Source organism: Symphalangus syndactylus, chromosome 2 (genome assembly GCF_028878055.3).
Source record: "Symphalangus syndactylus isolate Jambi chromosome 2, NHGRI_mSymSyn1-v2.1_pri, whole genome shotgun sequence".
Lineage (NCBI taxonomy): Eukaryota > Metazoa > Chordata > Mammalia > Primates > Hylobatidae > Symphalangus > Symphalangus syndactylus.
This window is the reverse complement of record NC_072424.2, coordinates 112,041,127-112,061,409: the sequence shown is the minus strand read 5'-3', so window position 1 is coordinate 112,061,409 and position 20,283 is coordinate 112,041,127. Positions and strand designations below refer to the sequence as shown.

Genomic DNA, 20,283 nt, shown 5'->3' with positions numbered 1-20,283 from the left:
CAGAGTCCTCCCCACCACTCCATCCTCCCAACTAGGCCTGGAGACACAGGTTGAGCCCTGAGAATCTAGAAGAGGATGCAACTAGGTCAAGGTGAGAAGAAAGGACTGAGAGATCCCAAGGACAACAGCACAGAAAGTCAGGGAATTCTAAAAGCCACTCCATCTTCTCAGGGTGCCTGCCCCGGGATAGGTCTTGCAGTGTTAAAGAGAAATATTTAAATAGAAAGTGTGTATTACCTTGATGGAGGATGTTAGCAAAACTTGTTGAGATCTATAAGTAAATATTAAAAGCAATCAAAATATTCCTATTTTTATTACCTAGCTTATTTGTAAGACCATACACTAGCCTCTGGAAATTTTTTTTTTTTTCCCTAAGGCCTAAGAAGCTATTCTCACACATTAATATCAAGACCAGTTAGCATAAAAGTCCTGTTGTTTTATACAAGCAATAAACACTACAAACACTAGAGAAAAGACAGTAATAGGCCTGGTGCGGTGGCTCACGCCTGTAATCCCAACACTTTGGGAGGCCGAGGCGGGCGGATCACCTGAAGTTGGGAGCTCGAGATCAGCCTGATGAACAGGGAGAAACCCTGTCTCTACTAAAAATACAAAACTAGGCCGGGCGCGGTGGCTCACGCTTGTAATCCCAGCACTTTGGGAGGCCGAGGCAGGCGGATCACGAGGTCAGGAGATCGAGACCACGGTGAAACCCCATCTCTACTAAAAATACAAAAAAAATTAGCCGGGCGTGGTGGCGGGCGCCTGTAGTCCCAGCTACTCGGAGAGGCTGAGGCAGGAGAATGGCGTGAACCCAGGAGGCGGAGCCGAGATCGTGCCACTGCACTCCAGCCTGGGTGACAGAGCGAGACTCCGTCTCAAAAAACAAAACAAAACAAAACAAAACTAGCCGGATGTGGTGGCGCACGTCTGTAATCCCAGCTACTCGAGAGGCTGAAGCAGGAGAATTGCTTGAACCTGGGAGGCGGAAGTTGCAGTGAGCTGAGATCGCACCATTGCACTCCAGCCTGGTCAACAAGAGTGAAACCCTGTCTCAAAAAAAAAAAGAGAGAGAAAAGACAGCTACATGATGGCGACATATAGCTGGGGTGAAGATATCTGATTAATATTACTGAATATTACAGCACAGTTATATTTTAGGAGACATGTTATGAAGCAGCTTCAGGCTCCAGTGTCAGTGTGAGATGAATTTGCTTCCAGGAGCCTTCTCCTAAATTACACTCATGCCATAACTAACCTGCTAGCATGCACCCTCTGGGAGAGGAATAGGCATGCAGGTCTCTTGCTTTCTCTCTCTCTGTTTTTTTTTTTTTTTTGAGACAGAGTCTCACTCTTTCACCCAGGCTGGAGTGCAGTGGCACGATCTTGGCTCACTGCCACCTCTGGCTCCCAGGTTCAAGCAATTCTCCTGCCTCAGCCTCCCTAATAGCTGGGATTAAAGGTGGATGCCACCATGGTGGCTAATTTTTGTGTTTTCAGTAGAGACAGCGTTTCACCATGTTGGCCAGCCTGGTCTTGAACACCTGACCTCAAATGATCCACCTGCCTCGGCCTCCATCTCACCTGACCTCCCTTTTTATAATCTATTGAATTATCCAAGTAATTTCACTAGAAAACTGGGCTGACTCTCTCGAAATTGAAAGTTATTGAGGTGTCAAGTAAGCAAAGTCAGTTCTCTGTAATTTAAAAAAAAAAAATGCCTGTTTGGAAGTTACAGAAGTTGCGTCCAACTTCAAGCGTTCTTGGCTTTTTAAGAGAGTCATCTCTTCCCCCTAAAAGGACAGGGGCCAATGAGAGTAGGTGTTGCCATCTGAGTTCACACCTAAGTACCTAAACACTCTATAATTTTCCTGTATCGGTTGATATCATTGTTAGGTAACAGGGGTACCTTAATGGTGCTGGTTCCGGGTTCTTCTTCCTCCTCGATACAGACCCGCCAAAGAAAAACCAATCAGAAAGAGACGCCTTCCTGCCTTGGTCTGAGCCCAGCCCCCCAACCAACCATTGACCTCCACGTAACGTCTCAGAGTATAAAAAGCGGAAGCCCCGACGTCCCCTCTCTCTCTCTGCTTCCTCTTCGGCTCCCTACCTGACGCCTCCAATAAAGATCTCTTGACCGTAACTGGTGTAGCGTGGTCTTAGCGTGAGTCTGTAGAGTCACTCTTTCAATCATTATCAGCTAAACTATTTTAAATTAATAGTAATATCTGTTTGCTCTTAGATAATAGGAAAAAACCACGAGTGGAAAATCCCTAGAAGCCAGCTAATCTCTTTAATCACATCTGGCAATTTTCTAGACTGAGGGATTATTGCTTTTGGATGGCTTTTTTTTTTTTTTTTCCAAATAAAGACATTAATAAAACCAAGGTGGAGTGGATTTAGCAAAGAATTTGGTTGAATATTTTGTTTACCCACTGTTCACTCAGTTTCTGTCTTGTTAAATGAAGGGACTTACTGGTTCACCGCAGTATCTGTAGAGGTAGTTGCTTCTAAAAGTCTGGTGTGGTTTGGAGAACAGTCCCCTATAAACCCCAAGTGAGGGAATTTTTTTTTTTTTTTTTTTTTTTTGAGACAGAGTCTCGCTCTGTCGCCAAGGCTGGAGGGCAGTGGCGCGATCTCAGCTCACTGCAAGCTCCGCCTCCCGGGTTCACGCCATTCTCCTGCCTCAGCCTCCCGAGTAGCTGGAGACTACAGGCACCAGCCACTACGCCTGGCTAATTTTTTTGTATTTTTAGTAGAGACAGTGTTAGCCAGGATGGTCTCGATCTCCTGACCTAGTGATCCGCCCGCCTCCTCCCAAAGTGCTGGGATTACAGGCGTGAGCCACAGCGCCCCGCCTGGGAATTCTTGATTTATTCAGGATAAGGAGGATGTCTCACCCCGTCTATGTTTGTTTACAATGCGCTTCACAAACAGTTGTGTAGCTCTGAATAAAACTGGGGCCCAGGAGGCCCAGGAGCCCCGGCTGCCGCTCGCATCCGGGCATTCATGTTTCTCGCACACACAGCTGCTGCAGCCCTCCTCCAGCCATTGTTATGAGGGCCTCCCAAAGCCACTCAGAGTCAGCTACTCCCTCCAGCAAAGCAATCCGCAGCCTGAGGAAGCACAATGGGCCAGTTGTAGCTGGAATTCCCCGAGGGGCCGTGGGAGGGTTTCTCTACTCAGCAGTTTTGAAGGGCACCTTGCCTAACTCCCGTGCATTAACTCGGTCCAGCCACTCTCTCAAGAACAAGCAAACATCGTAAACTCTGTCCTTAATTGGGCCTGTAAAAATCACTTGTGAGGCTGCAAAGCTGGTGAAAAGTGTCAAGGAGTCACAAAGAAGGGACACACTGAAGCCAGTATAAGGACTAAGCCAATGGAGATAAAACCTTTTTAAGACAAAGCATGCAATAAAATTCAGCAACAGTCCGGTTAGAAATGTGTTGCTGGGTTCATTTTTGTAAGTAACACGTTTTCTTTGATGCTTCTGGAGAAAGAGAATATTTCTCCACATCCCTTGCTACATTCTCTGTGGACAGAGAGGGAGTATCCTGGCTCATACTGTTTAAAATTGAGCCCTCCACCAGCAATGATCCTGATGATCCATATGCTTTATTTTCCTTCTTACTTATAGTTTACTTATTTTATTAAATAAATAATATGTCCCTTTAATAATTTTATTCTGGCCAAGTGTAGTGGCTCATGTCTGTAACCCCAGAGCTTTGGGAGGCCAAGGCAGGAGGATCACTTGAGGCCAGGAGTTCAAAACCAGCCTGGGCAACATAATGAGACATCATCTCTCCAAAAAATAAATAGCCGAACGTGGTGGTGCGCATCTGTAGTCCCAGCTACTTGGGAGACTGAGGTGAGAGGATAGCTTGAGCCTAGGAGCTCTTGGTTGAAGTGAGCTATGATCGTGCCGCAGCCCTCCAACAAAGAGAATAGAGTGAGACTGTATCTCTGTAAAAAAACCAAACGAACAGAAAAGTCACTATGAACATATTCAGACTGTAACATATTAAAAAAAGAAAAAGAAAAAATAAAAATAAAAAACAGAAATAAAAATAACATGAAAAAAGAATATTAAAAAAAAATTTATTTTGTTGGCCATAACTCAAGCTCTAGAGTGCAGGTGTTTAGGGGTTCAGGGGAGATATACATTTCAAGATACAAGGATTCTTAGTCCAGACATATAACTTATAAATATATTTGAATAGATTTATCATCTGTTTAAATCCTGTTCACAGTAACCCCAAAGTTAAATCTACTTGGCAAAAGAGACATTGAAAGTAAGCCAGAGTAAAAAGATTGATTTTAAACTACAACGTTGGAAACAAAGCAGGAACAGTTACCAGACTTCAAGCCCAAAACTATCTGAATAAGAATAATAAAAAACATTATCCATCTCTAATGAAATTGAATACTTTTTAGACTGATCAAAAACACATTTAGTACTAACATTAAGAAGATACATTCTAATGGAGTCTCAAACTTTTAAAGTTTCATTTAGACTTCCATTAATGAATCAGCGAAACATTTCTTAATATACCTACTAATATGCTTAAGGGGCCCTACAGTGACAGAAATACTTAAGGAAACCCAAAATTTTAACTTTAGGATAGTAAACTTTTTGAGTTTTATTTATTTATTTATTTATTTTTTTGAGACAGAGTGTTCTTCTTTCACCCAGGCTGGAATGCAGTGGCATGATCTTAGGCTCACTGCAACCTCTGTCTCCCAGGTTCAAGCGGTTCTCCTGCTTCAGCCTCTGGAGCAGCTGGGGTTACAGGCATGCACCACCACGCCCAGCTAATTTTTGTATTTTTAGGAGAGTCGGGGTTTCACCATGTTGGTCAGGCTGGTCTTGAACACCTGAGATCAGGTGATCCACCCGCCTCAGCCTCCCAAACCCAAAGTGCTGGGATTACAGGTGTGAGCCACCACAACCAGCCTCACAAAGATATTTTAAATGGCTATTGAAAAGAGTACATATAGGCCAGGCGCAGTGGCTCACGCCTGTATTCCCAGCCCTTTGGGAGGCTGAGGTGGGTGGATCACCTGAGATCAGGAGTTCAAGACCCGCCTGGCCAACATAGCAAAACCCCGTCACTACTAAAAATACAAAAATTAGCTGGGCGTGGTGGCAAGTGCCTGTAATTCCAGCCACTCAGGAGGCTGAGGGAGGAGAATCACTTGAACCAGGGAGGAGGAGGCTGCAGTGAGCCGAGATCGCGCTGCTGCACTCCAGCCTGGGTGACAATGGGAGACTCCATCTCAATAAATATAAATGAATAAATAAATAAATAAATAAATAAATAAATAAATAAATAAAGCAATTAAAAGACACTTGTGGCTGGATGTGGTAGCTCACGCCTGTAATCCCAGCATTTTGGGAGGCTGAGCTGGGAGGGGATCACTTGAGCCCAGGAGTTCTAACCAGCTTGGCTTGACCAACATGGTGAGACTCTATTTTTTAAAGAAATGTATATATATATATATATATAAAATAATTCTCATACAGTATTATTCTTTTAAAAGTTAAAGTATGGAGAGTTGTAAAAACAGATAAAACACCCATGACACTAACAATGAACACAGCAGTTTCTATTTTGCCTCTTAACTTTCCTACTTTATAGTGTTTGTATGTGTGTATATATATATATATATATATTTTTTTTTTTTTTTTGAGACAGAGTTTTCACTCTTGTTGCCCAGGCTGGAGTGCAATGGCACGATCTTGGTTCACCACAACCTCCACCTCCAGGGGTCAAGCAATTCTCCTGCCTTGGCCTCCCAAGTAGCTGGGATTACAGATGCCCAACACTACACCCAGCTAATTTTTGTAGTTTTTGTAGAGATGGGGTTTTGTCACGTTGACCAGGCTGGTGTTGAACTCCTGGGCTCAGGTGATCTGCCTGCCTCGACCTCCCAAAGTGCTGGGATTATAGGCATGAGCCACCGCACCCGGCCTATAGTTAGTACATATTTTTTTACATTTGTAATTATAGCAATTAAACAGTTTTATATTTGGCTTTTCTCATATAATTATGTTCTAAATATTTTTCATATTTTCACAGTCTTCATAATACTTATTTTTCGTGATAGCAAAATATTCTATCAAGTAATATAACAAGTTGCTTAAACATTATTGCTATTGCAATTTTAGTTTATCCTCAGTGTTTTTTAAAAGTTAATCGCAGGCTGGGCATGGTGGCTCACACCTGTAATCCCAACACTTTGGGAAGCTAAAGCAGGAGGATCGCCTAAGGCCAGGAGTTTAAGACCAGTCTGGGCAATATAGCAAGACTCTGTCTCTACAAAACAATTTTAAAATAATTAGCCAGTCATGGTGGTGCATGCCTGTAGTCCCAGCTACTTGGGAGGGCTGAAGTGGGAGGATCGCTTGAGCCCAGGAGGTTGAGGCTGCAGTGAGCTGTCATCGTGCCACTGCACTCCAATCTGGGGAACAAAACAAGACCCTTTATCAAAAATAATAATTATAGCATCACTAACTAAAATTCAGTACTGTGATTTTATTTCTTTGTCCTTTTGCTATAGGCTAATTTCACTAATTGGTTGAATATAAAAGAATCCTCAGGAGTTTTGAAGAGCATGAAAGTGACATAGTAAATCAAAATAAATTTCAAGCACCAGTGACCATAAGTCTTAACAACACTTCAGTGCTTCTTAGAAAATTGCATACTTATGGCCAGGCGCGGTGGCTCAAGCCTGTAATACCAGCACTTTGGGAGGCCAAGGTGGGTGGATCATGAGGTCAGGAGATCGAGACCATCCTGGCTAACACGATGAAACCCGGTATCTACTAAAAATACAAAAAATTATTCAGGTATGGTGGTGGGCGCCTGTAGTCCCAGCTACTCGGGCGGCTGAGGCAGGAGAATGCTGTGAACCCAGGAGGCAGAGCTTGCAGTGAGCTGAGATCGCGCCACTGCACTCCAGCCTGGGGCAACAGAGCGAGACTGTCTCAAAAAAAAAAAAAAAAAAAAGAAAGAAAAGAAAATTGCATGCTTGTAAACTCTGGATTCAAGGTGCCTGGATCCCACCTTTACTCCATAACAACACTGTGCCCTGGGGAAATTTGCTTCACATCTCTATGCCTTTGTTTTTCCATCTGTATAATGGGATTGAAAATAGTACCTTTCTTGTAAAACTTTTCTGAGGACTAATTAATTAATTTTTTATTCTTTATTTACTTATTTATTTTCTTTTGTAGAGATGGGGTTTTGCTATGTTGGCTAGGCTGGTCCCAAAATCCTGGCCTCAAGTGACCTGCCTGCCTTGGCCTCCCAAAGTTTAAAGTCCTGGGATTACAGGTGTGAGCCACCTCACCCTGCCTTTTCTGAGGATTAAAAACTATACACATCAAACACTTTAAAAAGTGCCTTGCATTTTTGAAATGCTGTATAAATACTACGCCTATTAATATTAGAATAGCTTTATATTTTTTTCTGTATCTTATAAGGATTTTACAAGCAAGGAAGACAAGTGGTGAGTTTTAGAACTTTAAAAACAAACTTGAGCTAATTTCTTAGCCAGAAGCAATTTCTTTTATAATCAAAGTTTTGCAGTAGTATATATGGGCCGGATTCAGTGGCTCATGCCTGTAATCCCAACACTTTGGGAGGCGGGAGGATCGCTTGAGCCCAGGAGTTTGATACCAGCCTGCGCAACTTAGTGAGACCTCATCTCTACAAAAAAAAAAAAAAAAAAAAAAAAAAAATTAGTAGTGTGATGGTGCAAGCCTGTGGTCTCAGCTACTCCAGAGGCTGAGGTGAGAGGATTGCTTGAGCCCAGCAGTTCAAGGCTGCAGTGAGCCATGATTAGGCCACTGCATTCCATCCTGGGTGACAGAGGAAGATCCTGTCTCAATAACAATAATAATAGTGAATATGTATTTGCTTAGCAATGGATTAGATTGTAAACTATGAGATTAGTATTTTCCCTTGTAAGAATAACTAGCAATTCACCTTAGAAATGTGTGAACTAAATTTCTGTTACCATAATCATAATAATAAGGGTCAAAGTAAAATAGTCACTATCTATTGGGCACCAAACCTGTGCCAGGCAAAATACTTGAACATTGTAAAACATGGTAGCATTTTCACAGCTTGGGAGGAAATATTATTACCTGAATCTTACAAATGAGGAGACAGGCTGGGCACAGTGACTTACACCTGTAATCCCAACACTTTAAGAGGCAAAAGGATCTTTTTTCTTTAAAAAAAAAAATAAAGTTATTTTTTTCATAGAGGCAAAGTTTCACTATATTGCCCAGACTGGTCTCAAACTCCTGGGCTAAAGCAATCCTCCTGCCTTGGCCTCCCAAAGTGCTTTTCAGTTATAAACCATCTCGCCTGGCAAGGGTAATTATTTTTGTCTGTTTTTGGGTTTTGAGGGTTTGTTGTTGTTGTTGTTGTTGTTGTTACTGTGGTTGGAGACAGTCTTGCTGTGTCACCCAGGCTGGAGTGCAGCAGGACGATCTCAGCTCACTGAAACCTCCGCTTCCCAGGTTCAAGCAATTCTCCCAAGCAGCTGAGATTATAGGCGTGTACCACCAGGCCTGGCTAATTTTTGTATTTTTAGTAGAGATGGGGTTTCACCATGTTGACCAGGCTGGTCCAGGAGGATCTTTTAACGCCAAGACCAGCCTGGGCAACATAGTGAAACCCCCCCATCTCTAAAAAGAAAAAAATTCTAACCCCACTGGAAGCAGGAGGAAAAAGAAAAGAAAAAAAAAATGTGAAAAAAAAATGTGGAAAAAAAAAATGCAGAGACAGACTCAGCAAGATGAAATGACCAGCCATGTAATGCATAGTCTAGGAAAGAGACTGAACAGCATTGACCAATTCGAATTATGTTGCGTTTGAAAGATAGAGAGGTTGTGAGACTGAGTTCTCCTTTCATGAGCTCCCGTCCCACCAAATTTCCCACCAAATCCCCAATAAACATCAAAGGGAGTCAAACACATTTGTTTTTTCTTTCCTTTTGCATTTTGCAGGTACGAAGATGGATCAAGAGCCCAATGGTCAGTGTGGACAAGCATCAGAGTCCCAGCCTGAAGTACACTGGCTCCTCGATGGTGCACATCCCTCCAGGGGAGCCAGACTTCGAGCCTTCCTTGTGTCAAACATGCCTGGGTGAACATGCTTTCCAAAGAGGGGTTCTCCCTCAGGAGAAGGAGTCATGTTCATGGGAAACTCAATCCGGGTGTGAAGTAAGTTCATGTTCGCTCTGGATCTATTCTCCTGGAAAAATTCTGGGCCTTTGTTTTTCTTGTATTTCTGCCATAGTATACCCCAAAAATAATTTTTTAGTGCACATTTATAAAGCTTCTGAGGAGGACCTAGAATTGTGGTCTTTGTTAGCTCATTATATTATTTTTTAAAAGTAGGCTTAATATTTTAGAGCAGTTTTAAGTTCACAGCAACATTGAGCAGAAGGTACAGAGATTACCCATATACCCTTGTCCCTATGCACGTATAACCTACTTTGCCATCAACATTCCCTAGCAGAATGGCACATTTGTTATAACTGAGGAACCTACCTTGACATGTCATTATCACCCAAGTCCTTAATTTTTGTTAGAGTTCACTCTCGGTGTTATACATTCTATGCGTTTGGACTAATGCATAATAACATACATCCACCATTACAGTATCATACAGTTAAGTTTCACTGCCCTAAAAATCCTCTGCCCTCCACTATTCATCCCCTCCTTACCCTGGCCCCTAGCAACCACTGATCTTTTTACTGTCTCCATAGATTTGCCTTTTCTAGAAAGTCATCTAGCTGAATCATGCAGTATGTTGTATTAATGTTTTACGTGGGTCCAAGACTGATACAGCAATCTGTTGGTAAACTGGCAATTCCTCAGAAGTGGTCTAACCACTGTGATCTATCACACAGGAGATCAAGTCTTAGATGATACAACAATTGTAATAGTCATCTACAGGTTTGTAGCTTCCATTGAAATATTTAGTTCAACATGATTTGATCCATTTACAGAGCACTATATATACTTTTCATTATTTTTCTCAAGCTCATATATACTCACATTTTTACTAAGACTTATTTTCCCTGCTACTCCAAGAGTTGTTTTTTAAAAATTTTGTTAATCCAAGAAAACCAGATAACTGATTCATCTTGCAGTTTCTAAGATTTCAAAAATTTAAGATTATATTTTTAACTTATAACTTAATTAGGCCCATATTTATTTTGATATTTAAAACCATTGTATAAAATGCTTATATTATTTTTACCATCATACTGACATAAAAATACAATATTTAGAAGATAGAACATGTTATTACAAAAAAAAAAAAAAAAAAAAAAAAAATTTTATTTTTTTTGAGACGGAGTCTCGCTCTGTCGCCCAGGCTGGAGTGCAGTGGCACAATCTCGGCTCACTGCAAGCTCCGCCTCCCGGGTTCACGCCATTCTCCTGCCTCAGCCTCTCCGAGTAGCTGGGACTACAGGCGCCCGCCACCACGCCCGGCTAATTTTTTGTATTTTTAGTAGAGACGGGGTTTCACCGTGGTCTCGATCTCCTGACCTCGTGATCCGCCCGCCTCGGCCTCCCAAAGTGCTAGGATTACAAGCGTGAGCCACCGCGCCCGGCCAGAACATGTTATTACAAAGTACAGTTAATTGTAAGTGATCTTCCAAGTCAGTGCATCAAAAAATGATAAATGTTAATAACCGCTCACCTTTTTTTTTTTTTTAGCAAGGTAAGCATTTTCCAGAGATAATATAATCATTTAGCTCCTAAAAGACTGAAGACATTGAATCTGAGTTCCTTTTCACTCTGAGTTATCATGCAATGTTGCTGAATCTGTTTCATATTTATTTGTCTACTTTCTTTCTTTCTTTTTTTTTTTTTTTTTTGAGTTTCACTCTTGTTGCCCAGACTGGAGTGCAATGGCACGATCTCGGCTCACTGCAACCTCTGCTTCCTGAGTTCAAATAATTCTTCTGCCTCAGCCTCCTGAGTAGCTGGGATTATTGACACCCAACACCACGCCTGGCTAATTTTTATATTTTTAGTAGAAACAGGGTTTCTCCATGTTGGTCAGGCTGGTGTCAAACTCCCAACCTCAGGTAATCCACCTGCCTTGGCTTCCGAAAGTGCTGGGATTACAGGCATGAGCCACTACTCTGGCCCTTTTCTTGGGGGGGGTGGGGGTTGGGGACAGGGAGACAGGGGGACAGAGTCTTGCTCTGTAACCCTGACTTGAGTGCAGTAGTGCAATCATAACTCACTGTTATCTCAAACTCCTAGGTTCAAATGATCCTCCCACCTCAGCCCCCTCTCCAAGTAAATGAGACCACAGGCACACGCCAACAAACCTGGCTAATTAAAAAAAAAAAAATTTGTAGAGGCAGGGTCTTGTTATACTGACCAGGCTGGTCATGAACTCCTGGCCTCAAGTGATCCTCCCAAAATGCTGGAATTATAGGTATGAGCCACCATGCCCAGCCTACCTGTCTACTTTCTACGGTTATTGGAAAAATCAAATGAGATTGATATGAAATGTTTCATAATCTACAGAATGCCATGCAAATATAAATCATTATTGCTCATGTTTGCTGATTTACATATTAGCTAAGCCTGTGACTCTGTAACACTATATTAGACTTCCATAACTGGGTTAGCACTTTGCTGATCCATGAACATTTGTCATGGTGCATTTGCATTTTAGCCAGATGCTTGTTCAACTCTAGATTTGTCATGAAAAGCAATAAAGATGCTAAATGCAAGAGCATCTATTTATCGCTCCTGATGCAAGGGTTAGAGTCAACTTTTTATCTAAAAGGCCAGATAGTAAATATTTTAGCCTTTGCCTAAAATATAGTCTCTAACTTCTATTTAGCTCTGCCCTTCTAGGGAAAGCAGCCATAGATAATATGTAAATGAATGGACACAGCTCTCCCAGGTTGGAGTGCAGTGGCGATATCTCAGCTCACTGCAACTTCCACCTCCCAGGTTCAAGCGATTCTCCTGCCTCAGCCTCCTGAGTAGCCGAGATTACAGGCATCTGACACCACATCCGGGTAATTTTTCTTTCTTTTTTTTTTTTTTTTTTAGTAGAGATGTAGTTTCACCATGTTGGCCAGGCTGGTCTTGAACTCCGGACCTCAAGTGATCTGCCTGCCTCAGCCTCCCAAAATGCTGGTATTACAGGCCTGAGCCACTGCGTCCAGCCTGAGTTTGCCAATTTCTTAGACTCTAAAGAACTATTTATGACTTAGAAGCAGAGAGAGGGTTCTACATATCCTATACAGAGCACACATGCCTAGTGCTAAATGTTTACTTGAGGGCCTACCCTATGTCCCATTTGATAGGAGCTGGGTTTAAATCAATGCACAGTGAAATTCCACACAAAAGGAAACAATAAACAAAGAGCTGGAAGGAATTTAAAGCAACATTGTGATTTATCCTTTTCCTTTATCTCAGACAGCAGGTAAATCATTCTCCAATTTGCAATCGATTACCTGGTTCTCAGACTTTGCTGGCTTGTTCCTAAGGTTATCACAAATCAAAATGACACATACTTTATTTTATTATTTTTTTTTTTCAGACAAAGTTTTGCTCTGCTGCCCAGGCTGGAGTGCAGTGGTGCAATCATGGCTCACTGCAGCCTCGACCTCTAGGGCTCAAGCAGTGCTCCCACCTCAGCCTCCCAAGTAGATGGGACTACACACCCCATGCACCACCATGCCTAGCTAATTTTATTTTATTTTATTTTTTGTGGAGATGGGTTGGTATCAAATTCCTGGACTCAAGAGATCTGCTCCCACTTGGGTGCTGGGATTACAAGCCTAAGCCTTTTTATTTATTTTATTTTATTTTTGAGATGAAGTCTTGCCCGTCACCCAGGCTGGAAAGTGCAGTGGCACAATCTCGGCTCACTAGAACCTCCGCCTCCCGGGTTCAAGTGATTCTCCTAAGTAGCCTCCTAAGTAGCTGGGATTACAGGCACCCACCACCACACCTGGCGAATTTTTGTATTTTTAGTAGAGACAGAGTTTCACCGTGTTGGCAAGGCCTATTCTCCAACTCCTGACCTCAGGTGATCCGCCTGCCTCGGCCTCCCAAAGTGCTGGGATTACAGGCGTGAGCCACCGCGCCTGGTGAAGCCTACAGCACCCGGTATTCCCAGGCGGTCTCCCATCTAAGTACCAGCCAGGTCCGATCCTGCTTAGCTTCCGAGATCAGGCGTGTTCAGGGTGATATGGCCGTAGACATGTGCTGTGGGTGGTTTCGTTGTTGTTGTTTTCAACTTTAAAACTAGCACGTTATAAATGCTATGTTTAATGGTCACAAATTGCTAAGAGTTACATTGCACTTAGTTTGTGCCAGGCCTTGCCAATAGCCCTGTTAGTGGCCTTTAAACATGTTTTACCCATGGAAGAAACAAGGGTACTCATAATGCCCACGAATCACCCAGAAGAACAGCAATATTGTGATATCCCGAGGAGTGCTGTCTGAAATGGACTGCTTATAAATTAAACAAATCTTCCTGGGAATGAGATGGGAAAGATGATAACTTAGAGCTGTGTAAGCTGTTACTAAATAATGCATGCTAGTGGAACACAAGTTGTAGTATTCAGCCTGAAACCAACTTGTAGGCCACAAAGAGATGGAGACCAAAAGTAGTTTTTCGAGAGGTGTATGCTGACTAAATGTGTTCACAAACTCTACTCTGTATTGTATCTCTCATAGCACCTTCAATATCTAGATTAACCAAGCTGGAAGGAAAGGAAAGGAATGTTTTGAAGTGGAGGCAGAGAAGGAAATGTGGTGTTAAGGAAAACATAGGATCGTATCAAGATGGCAGCCTGACTATGTAATGTCATCTCTACTTTCTGTCTTAAATGACACACACACACATACACACACACGCACAAACACACACACACACACTTTAGCTTATAATTGTGCTAGAAGACAAAGTATACCATTGTGTAGATAAGGGATAATTAAGTATCTCTGAAAAAGAGAAGGCAGGTAGGATGATCAGGTTGATATGGAAACCATAGTCCAAAATGATCATAGCAAAAGCTAGGGACATTGTAAACTATGTTTGTAAAAGGATCTGGCAATTTGGAAAATAATAATGTTCCAGGTAAAGTCTAATACAAGGAAAGTAGTTTTAGCAATATAAATATCAGAAAAAATACAAAAAAATTAAAAAGGACCAAAGAGGAATATTCATGTTGAAGAAAAATATCTACCAAGAAGATAAAACATTCACAAATCTTTATGCACTAAACATAGCATGGAAATGTTTAAAGAAATAACTAACAGAAATAGAAAGAAAAATGGGCAAATTCGGTCAGAGAGGGACATTTTTCTCATACTTCCAAGTAATAGCCAACTCAAGAAGACTGAAGACAGGGCACAGTGGCTCACGCCTGTAATCCCAGCACTTTTGGAGGTCGAGGAGGGCGGATCACCTGAGGTCAGGAGTTCAAGACCAGCCTGGTCAACATGGTAAAACCCTGTCTCTACTAAAAATACAAAAATTAGCCAGGTGTGGTGGCGGGCACCTGTAATCCCAGCTACTTGGAAGACTGAGGCAGGAGAATCGCTTGAACCCGGGAGGTGGTGGAGGTTGTAGTGACCCCGGATCATGCCATTGTACTCCAGCCTAGGTGATAAGAGCGAGGCTCTGTCTCGAAAAAAAAAAAAAAATCAAAATCTCTTGCCTTTGTTTGTTTTTGAGACAGAGTCTCACTCTGTTGCCCAGGCTGGAGTGCAGTGTGCAGTGACGTGATGTTGGCTCACTGCAACTTGAACTCCTGGCCTTAACTGATCCACCCACCTCAGCCTCCCAAAGTGCTGGGATTATAGGCATGAACCACTGAGCCCGGCTGGGAATCTCTTACCTTTTAATTTAGCAAATCCATGTCTCCACATCTACCCTAGATAAATACTTGCTTATGTGATGACTGAGATAGGTACAATAATATCCATTGCAATGTTGGAAATGGTGAAAAAATGGAAACATCAGGAGACAACAAAATTATAAACTCATACAGCGTTATTAATTATGACATATCCATACCATAGAACACTATACGGTGATTAAAAACAATGAGATTTGTAGCTGGGCGCGGTGGTTCACGCCTGTAATCCCAGCACTTTGGGAGGCCGAGGCAGGCGGATCACCTAAGGTCAGAGTTTCAGACCAGCCTGGCCAACATGGTGAAACGCTGTCTCTACTAAAAATACAAAAATTTAGCCAGGCGTGGTGGCGCATGCCTGTAATCTCAGCTACTCGGGAGGTTGAGGCTGGGGAATCGCTTGAACCCGGGAGGCGGCGGAGGTTGCAGTGAGCCGAGATCGCGCTACTGAACTCTAACCTGGGCAACAAGAGCAAAACTCTGTCTCAAAAAAGAAAAAAAAATCAGATTTGTATATATTGACATATCCTAAGGTATATTATGCTAGAAAAGCAAGTTGAAGATGAACATGTATATACCATTATCACATTTTTTAACTTTGTATTTCTTTCTTCTTGTCTGTATATATGCGTGTTTATCTGTGAGTGTGAATATATCTGTGTGGGTAAATGTAAATTGAAAGACGTGGAAGTATATATATCAAATGACAATGGTGATTACCACCTTCCAGGGATTAGAATTGGCCAGTGATTAGGTGGAGGAGATGAGTCAAGGAAGATATTAGCTTTGTTTATATTGTTTAAATGTTTCAATCCCATATTAATCTATTACTTGTACATCAGGAGCCTCACTTGTAGAAAGTGAACAGGTACAACTTCACCCTATTGATAGGAAGCCAGGCAGCATCATAAATAGGATTTTGCACCATTCCATTGCTACAAATAAAGGCACTTGGAGGAAAATGGAAAACACACAATATTTATGCTCCCACAGCACTTTGTACTTCTGCCTGTCAATCAGTTTGCTCTGCCCTGTGTGATATGTGTGTGCATGTCCATGTATTCTCTAAGCTCCTTGCAGCTGTGAATCTAATGTGTTCATTTTCTTATCTCCTCCCAGGACCTTGCATACATGTGCTAAAGTTAGTGTGCTCTTTTTTCTTTTTGCCTTTATTAGCTAAAATTGATACTTTGTTGATGCATTTTTTTTAAAAAAAAAAAAAAAAAAAAAAAGGAGAGACTAGGACAGAAAAGGAGAGACTGGGACAGAAAATTCTGCAGCCCATGCTGGCTGTAAATCACGCACATTCCAGAGGCGCTGCATACCAGGGACTGATTCTCATTAAGTTTGCCCTCTCATATGGGATACATTTGGCTGAGCAAGGATTTCCTCAGAGTCTGCTGTCTTTCGATTGAAGGCAGCTTGAAAGGTGCTTAGTCAGCGACCAAATACTGAAGCCAAGGCACTGTGTGCTGTTTTAAAGGCCTAGTGAAGCCAGAGTCCTCTGGAAGGATCCATGCGATTTGAAGTTATTAGCCACGTTACTACAAACAGAAGAATTAACACTGAGTTTTTGACATGATTAAACATAAGGTTACTGCCTCTTCTTCCTCCTTTACAAAGGAGGAAGACAATAAATTACAAAGACAATAATAGAGGGGCACTGTAGAAAAAAATTTTTTATTTTTTTGAGACAAGGTCTCGCTCTGTTGCCCAGGCTGGAGTGCAGTGGCACAATCAGGGCTCACTACAGCCTCGATTTCCTGGGCTCAAGCAATCCTCAAGGCCCTCCGAGTAGCTGGGACTACAGGCTTTCACCACCATGCCCAGCTAATTGTTTTTTTTCTTTTTTAAATTTTAGTAGAGACAAGGTCTCGCTGTTGTCCAGTCTGGTTTCGAACTCCTGAGCTCAGCCGGGCACAGTGGCTCACGTCTGTAATCCCAGCTCTCAGGGAGGCAAGAGGTGGGAGGATAGCTCGAGCCCAGGAGTTCGAGACCTGCCTGGGCAATATAGCGAGACCCTGTTCTCCACAAAAAGGAAAAAAAAACAAAAAACAAAAGACGAACTCCTGAACTCAAGTGATGGTCTGCTTCAGCCTAGAAAGCACTTTTAATTAAGCTGGCTTCATACAATTCTGGGATGGATTCTGACCCATGTCGCTTGTTCAGCATTTCAAGTGTCTTACTCCATCTGTTAGGCTCAAGAAGGTGTATCGTTACCTTTACATTTCTTCTCAAAATTGTTGAGCTGTCCCTTTGAAGCCCAGAAGGCTTGGAAGTAAAATGATCAGCTAGGAATAGTTTCCATACTGACATACTTTTATATTGTCTTGAGTTTTTCTGATCTTTCTTAAAAAGATGCTATAAAAAATATACTTAAGTCAGCCAGATGGCTTTATAGATTTCTGGTTTCTTTTAATTTATATCAAAAAAATTTTATATAGGCTTGTGGGGATTAAAATAACAGTACTTCAAATTGCTCATTTCTCCCAGGTTTTTGCTCTCGGCATGATGTATTATGGTCTCTGGAGAGAGGTGTCTGGTGATTCCTAAGCTTATCACCCACAAATAGTCCTTATTTTTCACTGAATTTTCAACCATGTTATCCTTGAGATAGCACATAAAACAAATGATCAGACTAAATAAACATATGAATTATTTCTATGTAGATTTAAATTCCCTTTCAATCCTGTCTGTGGCAATTTTTTTTTTTTTTTGAGGTGGAATCTCACTCTGTTGCCCAGGCTGGAGAGCAGTGGCGCAATCAATTTTTTTTTTTAATCTGAGTCTCGGTTGTTAAATTTACAAAAATGAACCAGATTTGTTTCTTGTGCTAACAAAGAGAGAATATCTACGTTAGCTGAAAGCTAAAATCAACACACTCTTTCTCCCAAAAAGATCCTGATCAAGCCCTTGCTCCCAAGAGAAGAATTTCATGTGAAAGGGCTTGAAGGGTTGGAATATAACTGGCTTACTGTCTGTGCAACGTGCACATTGTGTGAGCAGCCAGAGAGCCTGATAACCAGGAAGCTAAATCCTTCTCCTCCAAGAGTACTTCCATGTTTCCAATCCTGTTTCCTGGGGCTCCTAGAGCCAGGAGGTGACCTCCATTCGAGTCAGTGCTGCCCTCTCTTCCAGGGGTGAGGATCAGGATTCTAAAGATTTATATCTCAGGATTTAGAGTGTGGAAAGAGACAGCATGGACTCCCTTTCTCTTCTCTAAGTATCAACCAAACAATAGCTTTACCTACCATGAAGTACATACTTCTGCTGTATTTAGAAACATAATTTAGCTGCGCATGGTGGCTCATGCCTGTTATCGCAACACTTTGGGAGACTGAGGTGGGAGGATCGCTTGAGCACAGAAGTTCAAGACCAGCCTGGGTCACATAGAAAGACTCCCATCACTGCAGAAAATTTTAAAAATTAGCCAGGCGTGGTGGCACCCGCCTGTAGTCCCAGCTACTTGGGAGGCTGAGATGGGAGGATTGCTTGAGCCTGGGAGATTGAGGATGCAGTGAATAATGATTGCACCACTGCACTCCAGCCTGGGTGACAGAGTGAGACCTCATCTCTAAATAAATAAAATTTAAACAGAGAGACATAATTCAAGTCACAAAAATTAAGTTTCAGGGTCAGGACTTGGGGGTAAAGCAAGTTTCTGGCTGCACTCGTAGCTCACTTGGTTTTTATTTCATAAGCTCTCCAGGGAATTATAGCCCACCAGTGTGCCACGTTCCCAGTGATGAGTCTGGAAGGGAATAAGGGACTCCATCCAGGCTATTTAGGACATAAAATATTCTAGGAAAACTACTCCCTGTCCTCTCCTGGAAATCTCTAGCCAGCAGTTACACTTACCCTTGGGGTTGAGCATATTTTGTTGGCTTTTGTTGTATGTAACCAAATCTTTCCTGCTTCTAATTAAATTTATTCCTTTAGTAAAATCCTTCCCAGAAACCATATGGCTATTTTCCACTAAAATAATATCCTGTTTTAGTAGTTTTGAGACTTTTAAAATTTTAAAAGAAGACTTTGTACGAACTACTAAAAATCTATAAGCAGGAACAAAATTTAAGGGATAAGCAAAGTTTAACTGCATGCTAATTCTTTTTTTTTGCAATTATTTCTCTTTTTCCTCAAAGTTTATCATTATACATATATTTTTCTTGGGTTGTTAATTGAAATGATAGAATTTAATTTACCAAGTAACATCCCTGTAGTGAAAACTACTCTATAAAGAACAAATTAAACAAAAATATGAAGATTCTAAGGGCTGGGTGCAATGGCTCACACCTGTAATCCCAGCACTTTGGGAGCCTAAGACAGGATGATTTCTTGAGCCCAGGAACCCAAAACTAGCCTGGGCAACATAGTGAGACCCTGTCTCTACAAAAAATAAGATGAAATAAATTAGCCGTATATAGTAGTGCACACCTACAGTCCCAGCTACCTGAGAGGCTGAGGCAGGACAGCTTGAGCCCAGGAGGTCAAGCCTGCAGTGAGCCATGATCTTGCCATTGCACTGCAGCCTGGGCAACAGAGTGAGACCCTGTTTCAAACAAAATTTTTTAAAGGTTAAAAAAATGGGGGAAAGATTTAGTGATAATTTCTTAAAACTGTATAATTTAATCCTAAAGTTTACCTTTGGGGACCTGAAAAAGACTCCTTACAAATCTTCTACAGAAAAGGGAAATAAAAATCATTAATATCACCTTGATATTTCTTATTCACATATAGTAAATTGCTTCTGGTTCATTCTACTTACGCAAAGAGCCTTGGATAAACACCTAAATGTGCTGAGACACACATTTGTCTATAGTGTTCAGGATAAATAAATCTTTCTATTTTTACTTGTCATTGATGTTAGATCCCCTTGTCTTTTTGACCTAGTAAATAAATCAAACTATTTTTAGGCAAGATTCAAGCAAAACTCAATTTGTGTGACATCATCTCTTGAAAGAATCATCACAATCAACCGAAATGCACTGGTATTATATAAGTGACTCAGCTCTGTTCCATAAGAAAACCAAGCTTTTCTTATCGACCTTGAGTAGCAGACAGTGATATAAGAGCATATTAAAACCCTCTTTATAGTCAAGCCAAATTCCACAGCTTGCTATCTATCATTTTAGTTTGCTTTTCCAATGTTCATTGGCCTTGAGAGTTGTAAATACACAAGTCTGTCCTCGATTCACTTTTCTCTTTTACTCTGGTGAGTATTTCCTGTTGTTTTCCTTTTGACTTGATTTTAAAATGACCATTTCAGGGGATTCATCTAGATTTCTATGTGAGAAAAGAAAATGCAAGAACTCGGCACCTCTGGCTGGGTTTGATGAGTAGCAGATAGGCAGC

General features: G+C 41.6%; 1 protein-coding gene and 1 pseudogene across 1 annotated transcript in view; one reads left to right on the top strand and one right to left on the bottom strand.

The window, feature by feature from the left end:
* SGK1 (serum/glucocorticoid regulated kinase 1) overlaps positions 1-20,283 on the top strand; it is a 151,107-nt gene that overhangs the window by 48,218 nt on the left and 82,606 nt on the right. Inside the window, exon 2 of the mRNA XM_055264593.2 lies at positions 9,023-9,238. Within this exon, the coding sequence (XP_055120568.1) occupies positions 9,023-9,238 (216 nt within the window). The remainder of the gene's footprint in view (positions 1-9,022; positions 9,239-20,283) is intronic.
* On the bottom strand, positions 13,160-13,268 carry LOC129477384 (uncharacterized; annotated as a pseudogene).